This window comes from Artemia franciscana, chromosome 2 (genome assembly GCF_032884065.1).
Source record: "Artemia franciscana chromosome 2, ASM3288406v1, whole genome shotgun sequence".
In the NCBI taxonomy this organism is placed as follows: domain Eukaryota; kingdom Metazoa; phylum Arthropoda; class Branchiopoda; order Anostraca; family Artemiidae; genus Artemia; species Artemia franciscana.
Window position 1 is genome coordinate 40012902 of NC_088864.1, and position 12937 is coordinate 40025838.

At 34.9% G+C, this 12937-nt stretch overlaps 1 protein-coding gene and 1 long non-coding RNA gene across 2 annotated transcripts in view; one reads left to right on the forward strand and one right to left on the reverse strand.

The window, feature by feature from the left end:
* Positions 1-12937, reverse strand: part of LOC136041511 (uncharacterized) — a 183028-nt gene that overhangs the window by 119491 nt on the left and 50600 nt on the right. The window lies entirely within an intron of this gene.
* The window catches only part of LOC136041504 (exocyst complex component 6-like), a 93711-nt gene that overhangs the window by 28445 nt on the left and 52329 nt on the right, over positions 1-12937 (forward strand). Inside the window, 4 exon segments of the mRNA XM_065726212.1 lie at positions 208-412; positions 2247-2363; positions 8263-8346; positions 11842-12009. Coding sequence (XP_065582284.1) covers positions 208-412; positions 2247-2363; positions 8263-8346; positions 11842-12009 — 574 coding nt within the window.

A 12937-nucleotide genomic window follows, 5' to 3' on the forward strand; every position in this document is an offset into this window, starting at 1 on the left:
AGGGAGAGGGGGGGGGGGGGTAGCTCTCTGAAGCTGTTAAGCAGTGAAGCATTAAGCAGCTGTGGTCAAAGAAATCAATAAAATACTCATTTGCCAATTTTCTCTTTTTTAATAGACACTCATTTTTAAAGTCAAAGATAGTTGTTTAGTGTCATAGAACGTAAATCCATTTTTAAGCAATTCAGTGAAATATTGTTGTTGTTTCAGCTACTATATAGCGTTGAGAAAGATTGATGAACTGAATGAAAAGATTCTACCATCATTGATAAATTTTTTCTTCATACAAAAATTGAAAGACAGTTTGCCAGATGCTTCAGAAAAGATTAAAGAAGGGAGTTTGGAGGATCTTCGACTGTTTTTGGAAGAGGCAAGAGTGGTGTCCAAAGACATTGGGAAAGCTGCCATTCAAATGGTAAAATTATTCCTACTGGTTAAAATTTAGTAACCTCCCAAGCATAATTAAATCCTGTTTCCTTGTCGCTAGACTTTCTTTTTAATATTTATACTTTAAAAATTTATGTTTGGTGTATCGCAAAGCTATCCTACACGTCAAGGTGTTGTTCTCATGATTAATACATGAGTTAGTTTTATAAATTATAATTAATTTTCTATGTAAAATTGTATTAAAATTGTTTTTCAGTAAAACACAAACGACGCTCAGGCCTTTTGAAGACTTAGAGGCCATTATCCATACTCCTGCTTGTGATAAATCATATTCCTTTAAGTTTGACCTGATTAATCTTTGTAATTTTTGTTCGTTTTGGGTTTCATCTATTCATTGATAGTGATTTCTGTTTGTTTTTTAAGTTTAGGTTATTTGTATGACTTTATTTCTGCCCGTCCTTGGTTTAATGCAGCCGTTTATTTTTCTTTTGAAAAATTTCTTTTTTTGAAAGATGTATTTTTATTCTTTTCATTAATCCTGTACACAATAAAATAACTTCTAAAATTCAGAATGGAAAACCTTGTATTCGATTCAGCTTAATGAAAGTACAAAACATTTGGAATAATAATTGAAACGTATGTTTGAATATTACGCATGAAATAAATATCTCCAAAAACACAAATAATTAAATAGAGTAAAATGTTCGACTTTGATAGGGATTCAATGACCGTTCAAGCTGAATATCAAATATTATTAATTTGAAAAATAAGTAATAAAAATGATGAAACCAAGAGTAAAACATATTTTTTATTAAAATTCCACTTTATACCACAATATTTGTTCCACTGGATTGTCGAAGGAATAAATGATAAATATTTGAGAATGAACTGGTTTTATTAGTGAAAAAAAACATTTTAGTTCTTTTTTTACTAAAACATAGTACTTAGACTTAGATTTTCATGAAATGCTGTCACTTCTTGAAGCTGCACAGCAAAAATTTCTTAAGGAATTGGCACTTCTTTTACTACCTTGAGGAAACGACAGTTCCCTGAAGGGTTTACGCTGTGAGTGTAATTTGGTGACAGGTTGAGTTTCGGGAAAAGGATGTTGATGTGAATAAAAATAAATGTAGGCTACAACAAGCTAAACATCCTCGCTTGTTGTTCCTGTAGCGATTATGACCCATGCTAGTACTGAAGTTTGACTGTACCTCCACGAAAAGCTTGCTTACAGGGACATAAAGTCATTGGTAAATTGGGAATGCTATGGCAAAAAAAAATCCTGTTTTAAGGTTAGTTACTGAATTAAAAAGCTGTCGAGTTTGTAAAGCTTAGTTACTGAATTGGCTATTCCAAGTAAATCTGAATTGCACATCCTTACTGTTAATGATGGTTAGTTATGTACTCTTCATGAGGAGTAGTCTCCTGTTTTCAGAGGCAAAGAAAAAAAAAAGAAATTCTGACAAAATTGGATGTTAATATCATTCTCCAAACATGCTTGCCTTTGATCTAAAATTGAGCTCTTAACTTTGATCATGCAACATCTTTATAGTAGACAGATATTGTTACAAAAGTGAAATAAATGTTGAGAGCAATAAATAGATTAGGATGTATAAAGTAATCCCCCCTGCCACCCCCTCCTTTCAAATCACGAGCATTTGAAGATCAGGCACATCCAAAGCAAACGCACTCTGGCATCTCAAAAAAGTCTTTCTTTTTCGTAGGACATTGATTTCCATGCCCACTGGGAAAGTCCGAAAGAGGTTTTAGCTCTTTGATAGAAATATAGACAGGGATTTTTATCAGCAGCCATATTTTAAAGTAAAAAAAAAATGTTTCTCATGTTTTTTTTTGTCCTTAAGGTACAATATCTTGGGGAAGATAACCCATTTGGAGAAGAAGATGACGAAGAAGTGTCTCCCGAAGCTTATGTAAGCTTTATTCCAGTCTACAAAACTATGCATGTATTCAAAAAATTGGTAAGCACTCATTGGCCGTTAACGATTTATGTAGTCTTGGGTTCAGTAGGCTGTCAAACTTCGGAAGGCTTGCTTTTATTGCTTTACTTCCCTCTAATCGTTCTTGAAATTTCCCAAGTAGATGTGGCTATTTGACCTTAATTAATAGAGCATGTGCGTGTCACACTGGCTGCTCAAAACATGGATTATATTAAAAGTATCATTGAATACTTTAAAAAGTTAATTGAATCATAAAAGATTAGTATAATTTGTAAATGACTGTGAAAATGATATTAGTAAAAAAAAATGATGCTTTGATATAGTTACTGTCTGTGTTTCTAGTTTGATCCAGAAAGTAAACTATGAAGTTTGCAATGATTTCTCCGAAAATTAGTCAGGGCTCAGAAAATATTAAAAAAGTTGGCATTTTTCAATGCCGCTTGTGCTAATCATCTAGTTTTTTTGTTTTTCCAGATAAGAAATAACCCATTTTATGTTGTGAGCTATAGAAGGGCAGACCATGCACATCCCTAAAAAATTGCATAAGCTAAAGTTTTAACTAATTTTGGCCAAGTTTTTGTCTCACGTACGACCAAAAAAGTCGTGCCAAACTGTTTTTTTTTTCAATCAATATGTTTCTTTTACTAATATCGTCCACAATTAAACTTCAAAATATTAACTTTAACACTTGAACGTTGTTATATCATTTTTGATTTTTGTCGATCTGCTAAAACTGTTGTCACCGTTGGAAGAACTGAAGACAGCCATTGTTTGCCATCCAATTAAATTATGCTATCATCATAGTTGATCAAATGTATTGTATTTGCCACAAAACGAATTATATGCCAAAATGGAAGTAAGGCTCACGTACTTAATCACCGAAATAGGCTCAGTTTTGTAGAAAAACTTGTTTGTCAGAATGGACTCGTACCGTTCTTATCATATCTCATAAAAAATATTAAAAATGGTTCATTAATGAACCATTTTAATTGTTAACCCGATTTTAATTGTTCCTTATACCTGGATTTTTACACCCTGACTTTCTGTGTTAACAGTATTTAAAATTCGACTTTTCTTCGGCCCACCTCATTGTGAAGGTTTGACAGAATATGTCAACCTGCCGCTCAAATTCCCAAGACTTCAATCAAGGCTATACTAATTTCTGCAATATTTAAAGGGTTTATAGCATTGAAAAACTTATGTATATATATTACATATAAATATATACATATATATATATATATATATATATATATATATATATATATATATATATATATATATATATATATATATATATATATATATATATATTGCTGAAAATAGTTTTATTTTGCAGAAACTGTCGTAAATTATTGATTGAAAATAGGGGGTTCAAAAGTTCTGCTATATTTCAGTAATGAATTTCTACTATTGAGTTGGCTTGGGTGCTCACAAGGTTGCCCAATCCCTTCTGGAGCTGGCCCAAAACAGCCAAAGCAGTGCTTTTAGTCCCTTGCTTCTGATTGGAGTCTTGGTGCTCAGTGAACGATCCAGGGGAATCTGACTATCTCTGCTGTTACTAAAAGTGTAAAATGTTTTATTCAGTGTTGACAAGGTGAACAGGAATCGAAGAATACATGTTTTTCTTTATATAATTTATAACATGCTTCGTTGTTTCAACTTGGCTTTCATCCAAGTTAATAGACAAACTGCATACATCTGTTGAACCTTTTCTTGAAGGAACCAGCAAATAGGTATGTAGGAATATCCCTTCAAGTGAGAGTATTATTGATGGATATACAGCGCTGAAAAAAGGAGTTTTCTCCGTTCTCTTACCTAGTTGTTACTTCCTTTAGATAATTCGAACAAGGTGTGTGCACAAGTCTTCGTCTTGTCCTTATACAAACAGTTTAACAACAAGGAAAGCTCTTTGGAAAGAAGTGAATGTACATGTAGAAGAAAATGATGCCGTGCCAAACCTTGCCTTTAGTTCTATCCTGAGTTCTCTAGAGGGAAGCCAAGTGAGGTTCAGGAACCCTAAAATAAAGATTGTCAACTATAAATTCTCAGTTGCCAGTTTTTCAAAAAAATTTAAAACTAATAATTTGATTAGCACACACCTTAATTTATTATTTTTTATGCACATTTTATTAGACAGGATGTCCTACCTAAGTGTCTGCCTTAAGTGCTATATGAAGACCCAACCCTAAGATGTTCCTTGGCTTTTAAAGACGTTTACAGGCATGTAAGGGGGCCGGGTGCATCGACACCCGGTCGGACTAACTTCTACAAATGTGCTCTTAAACTTCTAATATGGTGGTGTAATTTTTCCATAGCTTGCCGTGCCCAAACGTTTACAGACATACAGGCTTAACTGACAAAAAAACTTAACCAAATCGCAGACTTGTATTTTTTTATTTTTTTCAACAAGAATTAGTCCCCATAATATTTTTATTACTACCAAGTTCTACTCTTATTGTGTAGCTCTACGAAAACCCGAAGGATTAAATTACTATGTAGTTTTGTTCAGCATTAAGAAAAACTAACGTGGTTTCCTTTCTAGTTCTTAACACCGATACTTTGAGCGGGCAGAGTATCACGGTACTGGGTTTAAGATAACAAAAACTTCAAAATTCATTATCCAAGCTTTTCACTGGTGTTGCAGAAGCGACATCCTTAGTACTTCAAATGCTTTTTCAAAGGAGATGATCCGACGGCCCAAAATAAGTCACAACTTTTGCTTCTGTACCGACTCAAACTCAGACAGAGATGCTTTGTTTTTATGGCACTTGATATTAACCAAGTGACATATAGCAATCGCAAATTCTGTCGGTCTGTTGGTCCCGGTTTTGCTACTTTAGGCACTTCCAGGTAAGCTAGGACGATGAAATTTGGCAGGCGTATCAGGGACTGGACCAGATTAAATTAAAAATAGTCGTTTTCCCGATTTGACCATCTGGAGGAGTGGGGGCCCGTTAATTCGGAAAGAAATAGAAAAAAATGAAGTATTTTTAACTTATGAGTGGTTGATCGGATCTTAATAAAATTTGATGTTTGAAAGGATATCGTGTCTCAGAGCTGTTATTTTAAATCCCGACCGGATCTGGTGACATTGGGGGGGGGGAGTTGGGAAGGGGAAACCTAAAATCTTGGAAAACGCTTTGAGTGGAGGGATCGGGATGAAACTTGATGGGAAAAATTAACATAAGTCCTAGATACATGATTGACATAACCGGAACAGATCCGCTCTCTTTGGGGTAGTTGGGGGGGGGGTTAATTCTGAATGATTAAAAATGCGGTATTTTTAACTTACGAAAAACTCTTATTTCAAATCCCGACCGGATCTGATGACATTGGGGGGAGTTTGGGTGAATCTAAAATCATGGAAAACGCTTAGATTGGAGGGATCGGGATGAAACTTGGTGAGAAAAATAAGCAGAAGTCTTAGATACGTGATTTACATAAGTGGAACTGATCCGCTCTATGGGGGGGGGGTTAGTTCTGAAAAGTTAGAAAAAATGACGTATTTTTAACTTACGAAGGAGTGATTGGGTCTTCATGAAACTTCATGTTTAGAAGGACCTCGTAACTCAGATCTCTTATTTTAAATCTCAACCGGATCCAGTGTCATTGGGGGGGGGATCTTAGAAAATACTTAAAGCGGAGAGATCAGGATGACATTGGATGGGAAGAATAAAAACCTGTCTAAGATACGTGACTGACATAACTGGACCGGATCTGCTCTCTTTGATGGAGTTGGGGGGGGGGGTAATTTGGAAAATTAAGGTATTTGTAACTTACGAAAGGGTGACTAGATCTTAATGAAATTTGATATATAGAAGGATCTTGTGCTAAAATTCCGACCAGATCCTGTGACATTGGGAGGAGTTGGAGGGGAAACCGGAATTCTTGGAAAACGTGAAAATTGGGGTATTTTGTCTTACGAATGTTTGATCGGATCTTAATGAAATTTGATATTTAGAAGGAATTCATGTCTCAGAGCTCTCATTTCAAATCCCGACCAGATCTTTTGACATTGGGGAGAGTTGGAGGGGGAAATCTTGGAAAACACTTGGAGTGGAGGAATCGGAATGGAGCTTGCTGGATAGAATAAGCAAATGTCCTTGATACGTGATTGACGTAACCGTACTGGATTCGCTCTCTTTTGGGGAGTTGGCGGGAGAGGCTCAGTGAATTGGCGAGTTTGGTGCTTCTGGACGTGCTAGGACGATGAAAATCGGTAGGCGTGTCATGGAGCTGCACAAATTAACTTGATAAAGTCGTTTTTCCAGATTTGACCATCTGGGGGGCTAAAGGGAGAGAAAAAAATAAAAAAAATGAGGTATTTATAACTTACGGGTGGGTGATCGGATCTTAATGAATTTTGATATTTAGAAGGACATCGTGACTCAGAGCTCTTATTTTAAATCCTGACCGGCATTAAGCCTATGATTTTCCTTTTAAATCAATCTATTGATTCTTAGAATTTTGTTAGAGCTCATATCATATGAGCTCTTGGCTCTTAGCTCTTCTTGCCTCGTCACAAGTGCCATATGAGCTCTTAGCTCTTGTTAATTCTGAAGATGGCAAACAAAATTTACGCACTCCGGAATACGTTAAACATTCGTTAAACATACAGACCTGGTGAGTTCTGTATCTGTGCCGAACCTCTGCATTCCATTTAAAGTTTGCGGGTTAGCGTTTGTAGTTTTAAGCATGACCTTAATACCAGCACGTGCAGAGAAATTGAAATAGTTAGAAAAAATACCCAAGAATCTGAATACTGCTTGGTAATAGTGAGGAAAAACCCAACTTCATGACATCACTATATAGTGGGTTAAAATTTACAATCTTCGATTTATTTTGACTATTCTCAACATTCAACATCCTGCAGTTCTTCGTGAAAACATTAAAAAAGTCCAAACGGAACCGCGGCATTACACCTTCGTTTTGTGCCATATATTTGAGGATTAACGACGAATCCTCTCTGAACTTACAGCGGTTGACATTATCAGCTATCAAAAAGATGGTTACGGACCGAAGCATAATAACGACGAGTTTAGGGCGTTCCGGGGCTCCAGAGATGGAGGGAAGATAGTCCGGAATCACCATCATCCTCATAGAATACAAAGTAAGAGCTCGTACCTGTTATTTAAGAATTAACGACGCTTCTTGACTACTAAGGTCCCTGCGTTGGCCCTGCAGTGCATTCCTGCAGCGTGATTCGATCTCTGGGTCCCGTATTACCAAGCTAAGGTCAAATCCACTGCGCCACCACAGGACGCTCGTACCTGTTCACATTTTTCCATACGTAATTTGAAAAGTTTGCCATCAAGTAAGAATTCTATTAACACAAGTATGGGAAATTAGCCCTATCTTGCATCTAAGCCCGGACAGTTTCTTCGAAATTTCAAGAGGAAATCTCCGATGGATTATATACATAGATTTAATGACAAAAATGAAGCACACTCTCTTCAATTTCTCATGGAAAAGAGTGGGGGTTTGTTTCAGTTAAAAATTATAAACGCCTAAAGCTTACATTAAATTGTGCTGTTTAGTGGATTTTTTAACTCAAATTATCTTCTTTATTTTTTATTTTTAATGCTACAAATTTAGTTAGATTAGCACGTGAAAACTCGTCGTGTCTAATTTAGTTTTAGATATAAATTTCGTATATTTCTTGGAAAGATCTCAGCTAGTGAAAGTCGTAACAGAAAAATGGTATAATATTCACACCGTATTGAAGTATATTTGAAATTATAGTGGGATGTTTTGTAGGAACAGGCATCTCTTGTCTTCCAAAAACAACTTCTAATACCCTTGAATGGCTTACGATAGCTTTCATCATATATTTCTTTTGCGTTTTTTTAATTGCTCGTCTTGCTAGTCTATCTCAACTTATCTAAGTCAAGTCAGTAATTGAGTTGCCTCTTTTCAGAATTCTACTGATTCTCTTGTAGAATACTACCAAAACCAAAGATTTCAACAGATGAAATTGACATTACAGCACCCAGCTAACTTGGTGAGTTTTGATTTCGAATTCGTCGTAACTCTTCTGTCTTTTCTACCTTCCAATCTCTTCAGACTGACCAATAGTAAAAAATAATCTTTTATTCAGAGGTTTTGGTGGTTACTAGAGTATCAAAAAATGATGGTACATGAATCCAAAACGCACCAGAAGCTTATTTTTCATCAATTTATTATATCTTTCTTATCTTTCAGCAGTTTTCATCTGTTGTATCTTTCATCCTCTTTTTTCTTATCTTACATGAGGTATTATTCATAAAAAAATCATTTCACCCAAAAGTTTATTTTTGGGGTAATGTGGTAAATAATTCTTACTATTTCTCCTGATGTCGGCTGGTTAAAAATTTGGTTTGTTCATGGAAACTCAAATCCAACGCTCTCACTTAGTTTGACTGAGCTTTGAACTGAACTTAACTTCAAAATATTCAAAAACGGTCTTGCTTGATGTTTTTTTCTAGATGGCAGTACTTGCTATTGCAATCCCTTGCTTCTTTTAGTTTATTGGAACCATGGAAATGCAAATTAGGCATAAAATTGTGTCAGTTTTCCATATTTTCAGTTTCCAGTTAGCTATTATTTATCGAGTACTTCTGCTATTATTCAGCTGTTATGCGTTACTAATTTTAGCAGCAACAAACTGCTAATTTACTATAACTAACTTGCCTCTACAATTTTTTTTCGTAAAGGCTGTTGGAGACTTAAAGGTGGGGATAAACTAAAATGGAAGATATTTTGTTGGTAAAATTTGTCCGTCGACTTCTTGTAAGGCCATTCACAATGAGATTTTATTAATACCGAGATTTAGATGACGCTAGTTCGAGCCAGTCAGATTTTTCGTAGAAGTTTCTGATTTGCTAAAAGAATTCTATTAAAAACTCTGTTTTGCTTAAATTAACGCTAGCCTATTATAACCTATTCTTTTAACCTAATATAGCTTTTGCAAATTCTTCTAGCAAACATGTCAAAATGTTTGCTAAACTCTTCAAGATAAACTCTTCACAGTTTATCTTTTGTTTTGTTGCTCATTTTTTCAAGTGAAATGAAATAAAGATTTCTTCTTGATCGTAAAGTGATGAAGTCGACGTTAAATTACCATAAACAAAATCCTGGTTCAAGTTTTTATTCACTTGACTCGATTTTCAGCTTGATTTTTGTAATTAATGTTTGTGGTTAGCCCTCGATAGAAGGACAGGAATGAAAACTTAACAGAGTAAAATTTTACAAAATGCTCTGGCATTACGATAAAAAGTTTAAAAACACCTTACTGCTTTAAAAAACATAAAGACTTCTAAACTGTAAACACAGTCACTCTCAGATGTTTTCACTTTGTGGTTCAGCTCAACATAAGGGTATAAGAATCATAGATATTTACTACGAGACATTTTCTATGTCTTAATCGCTGGAAGCTTTTAACCAGTGGATCTTCATCGTATTTGGATGGACATTCACATACAGCCGAATGCAATTAAAATGTATTTCTATAACACATTTTTTTTACTGTAACTTGGCCATTCTTAGAAGTCAAAGGAATCGAATTAATAGGGTATTTTTATGCGTGCATATAAATGTTTAAATTATTTAAAGAATATTGACGCTGTTATTTCTTGAAAAGTGAACATGGACAGGCTATCTTTTAAAGTACCACGAATTGTGATATGATTTTTTAAATTAAGTGGAAACTTGCAGAACCTTTGAAAAATTTGAACTTGACACTACCTTAAACAATTAGGAAAAGTTCCGATTTTTAATGAAAAAAACCTCTATCCAGTTATGCATTTCTTGGTAGTCGTATGTGCCAAGTAAAAAAAAAACATGGCTTAAAAAATCAGCAAAAAATTGGCTAAAAACTAGCACCAAACAGTTGAAGAAGGTTTAGCTTTCCTATGAAGGCATAGTTGACTTTTGGAGTCAACAGACTGTTAATTTTAGAATTTTCAAGTGTCAAAAGTTTTGTCAAATATAACTAATTTGTTTTTCTTAATATTGAAACAGCCAAACGAAAAATTTTGGGAAATCCCGATGTTCGGGTTTGAATGGACCTAAGATTGGTCCAAAGGGCAAAAAAATTATTTCAACGCCCGTTGAATTATTAATTCAACGTCGGTGATTTAAGGAGTAACAAATAATCTTTATTTATTGCATATTTATGTTTATTGCTATATTTATGTTTATTACCTTAAATTACCTTAAATCACAGCTTGGAGTGAAATAAGGACTTTGATCCTGTTGAATAACTCCTTATGATGACAGTTGCATCCATGGTTGATTAGATTCTGGTGGAAGATTCTGGTGCATCCCAGTCAAATCTCCGTGGTTTGTCACTCCACTCAGCATCCAGACGGCGTTTGAATACATCTGTTGATTCAGCAGAAACGGTGTTCTCCTTGAGGTTGTTCCAGAGGTTCACAATCCGGTTCGAGAAGAAGGTGCATCTTGCTCCAGTCCTTGCATGAAATTTGCGGATTTATTTTGGGTGTCCTCGTGTTATGTGGGGGGGGGTCAATCTCCAGGAGCTCAGTTTCTTGATTGGTAGAGAGGATTTTGTGTGCCTGGATCATATCCCCACGTTTCCGCCTGTAGACTAAAGAGGGGAGGTTGAGTTCCCTCAGCCGTTCACTGTAGGGCTTGTTTTTCATACCCGCAATCAGCTTAGTGTTCCTCCGTTGGATTTTCTCAAGCACTGCCTTGTCCTTTTTGAATCGAGGAGTGGCCAGGATGGTCCCCACCTCCAAACACGGTCTTACCAGTCCTTTGTAGACCTTGATGATTACATGTCTACTTCTGCTGGTAATGCTGTGTTTTATGTTTATAAACACAGCATTACCAACAGAGGTAATACTTCATATTATGTTTATTACTTCATGGAAACCTTTTATAATATTATTTATGGATGCGAAAAAAATAAAACAAACTAATTATGTTGAGAAAACCCCCCATCAGTAATCTGAAGCTTAAAAATTACGATTTTTGTGATTTATTTAGTTTTGACTGTTTATAATAATGACATTTGCATTGCAGAAATTCTAATTTTCTGCGCATAAATGATCAACTCAAGCCCAAAATTTTCCTTTATGATATTATTGCTTTATTTGCAAATGCTGAAGATATATAAAGCTTTCTTGTACTTTCTGATTTTTTTTTAAGATTTTTTCTTTAACACTAGGGAGACTATTATTTTTCAAATCAGGAGACACTCCTGATTTGTAGAAAGAAAACTAAACACGTTCTATTCAACCACCTACAAATTAAAAAATTCGCTAATGGGATGTATGTATAAGAAGAGTTTAGATCGGTTGTTTCCTAGTTTTTGCCATTAAATATTATTTATGAGTATTGTTTGGGTTACGGTTGCATTATTTTTCTATTTTAAAATCTGATTTTTTCGTAATGGTATTCATTTCCTTTTTTTTGTACTCGGTATTTTTTTTTTATTCACGATTGAGCAAAATAAACTTATCTATTGAGCCTTAATTCTTTTTTATTTTCTTAGCACGAAAAGCCTGAAGAGTTTGAAAGTTATTGTTATGGCATAGTTGGCTTCTTTGTTACCGAGGATCACTTGCGTCGAACGCTTCCAGAATTGGTCACTACTAATTTTTGCAATGAACTTTGGGGATTAACTGTCAAAATGCTAAATGCTTCCGTTACAAGTCAAGTGGTAAGCTATAATTATGTCTATCTATTAAAAAGTTTCCTCTCTAGTTCTGGGAGTTGGTTGAAAGCCCACTGCCCACCCTCCTCCTTTATAGGCTTGTGTCTCAACAGCCGAACTTAAGTTCGGGACTGCAACCATATATGTATATAAACAAATAATCTTTCACTAGTAGGCTTATACCCTATAAAATAACACCATTAGCCTTTCAACATGAATTTTTTTTAAATGTTTCTGATTGTATGGTCATACAACAAAAAAGATTACTTCTGTACCTCTAACTGATTTAATATGTAATCTTAGGATGAAGAGTCAGTCTCAATGAGCGAGACATTTTAATAAAAGGGTCTTACGATGCTTTCTAAAATGGATAGTTTTGCATGGAACCAATGACAAAAAGTTGTATCTATTAGCTGTTAAGCTTTCTTTAACAGGCCCCGTCGTGAGGTTTCCAAGAATGAGAAAGTGTGTTTTATGTAATACAGAGATCAGTTGCCGGGCAATGAAAGCCATCAATCTATTTTATTCTTGATCTCCTTAAGCTAAAGAATGATAGTTTTTGTATTTGCTTGTCTAAAGCTTCTAAAACTCCTTGAAATGAATTGAATATTACTATGAAATTGACAAATGTTCCGGGTTCATTCAAAACTATAACTATTTGAATAAATTTGTAAAAAAAAATTTAGAAACAAGTTTTCAAGAGTTTAATTAAGGATAGCTGTGCTAATTTTCCTTTCGGCTAATACGGGGACGGGTAAAAGTCATCCATTTTTAGTAAACATGCTGTCCAGGTTGTTTATGGGAATTAAATAGTTATCGATGAATTGTATCGTACGTATACAATGTCCAATGCCGTTGCAGAGTGAGCATAGTTTTTTACTCGACATTAAGTTTGGCCGACATGATTCTCTTCCAGATAGAAGGATTTTTCAAG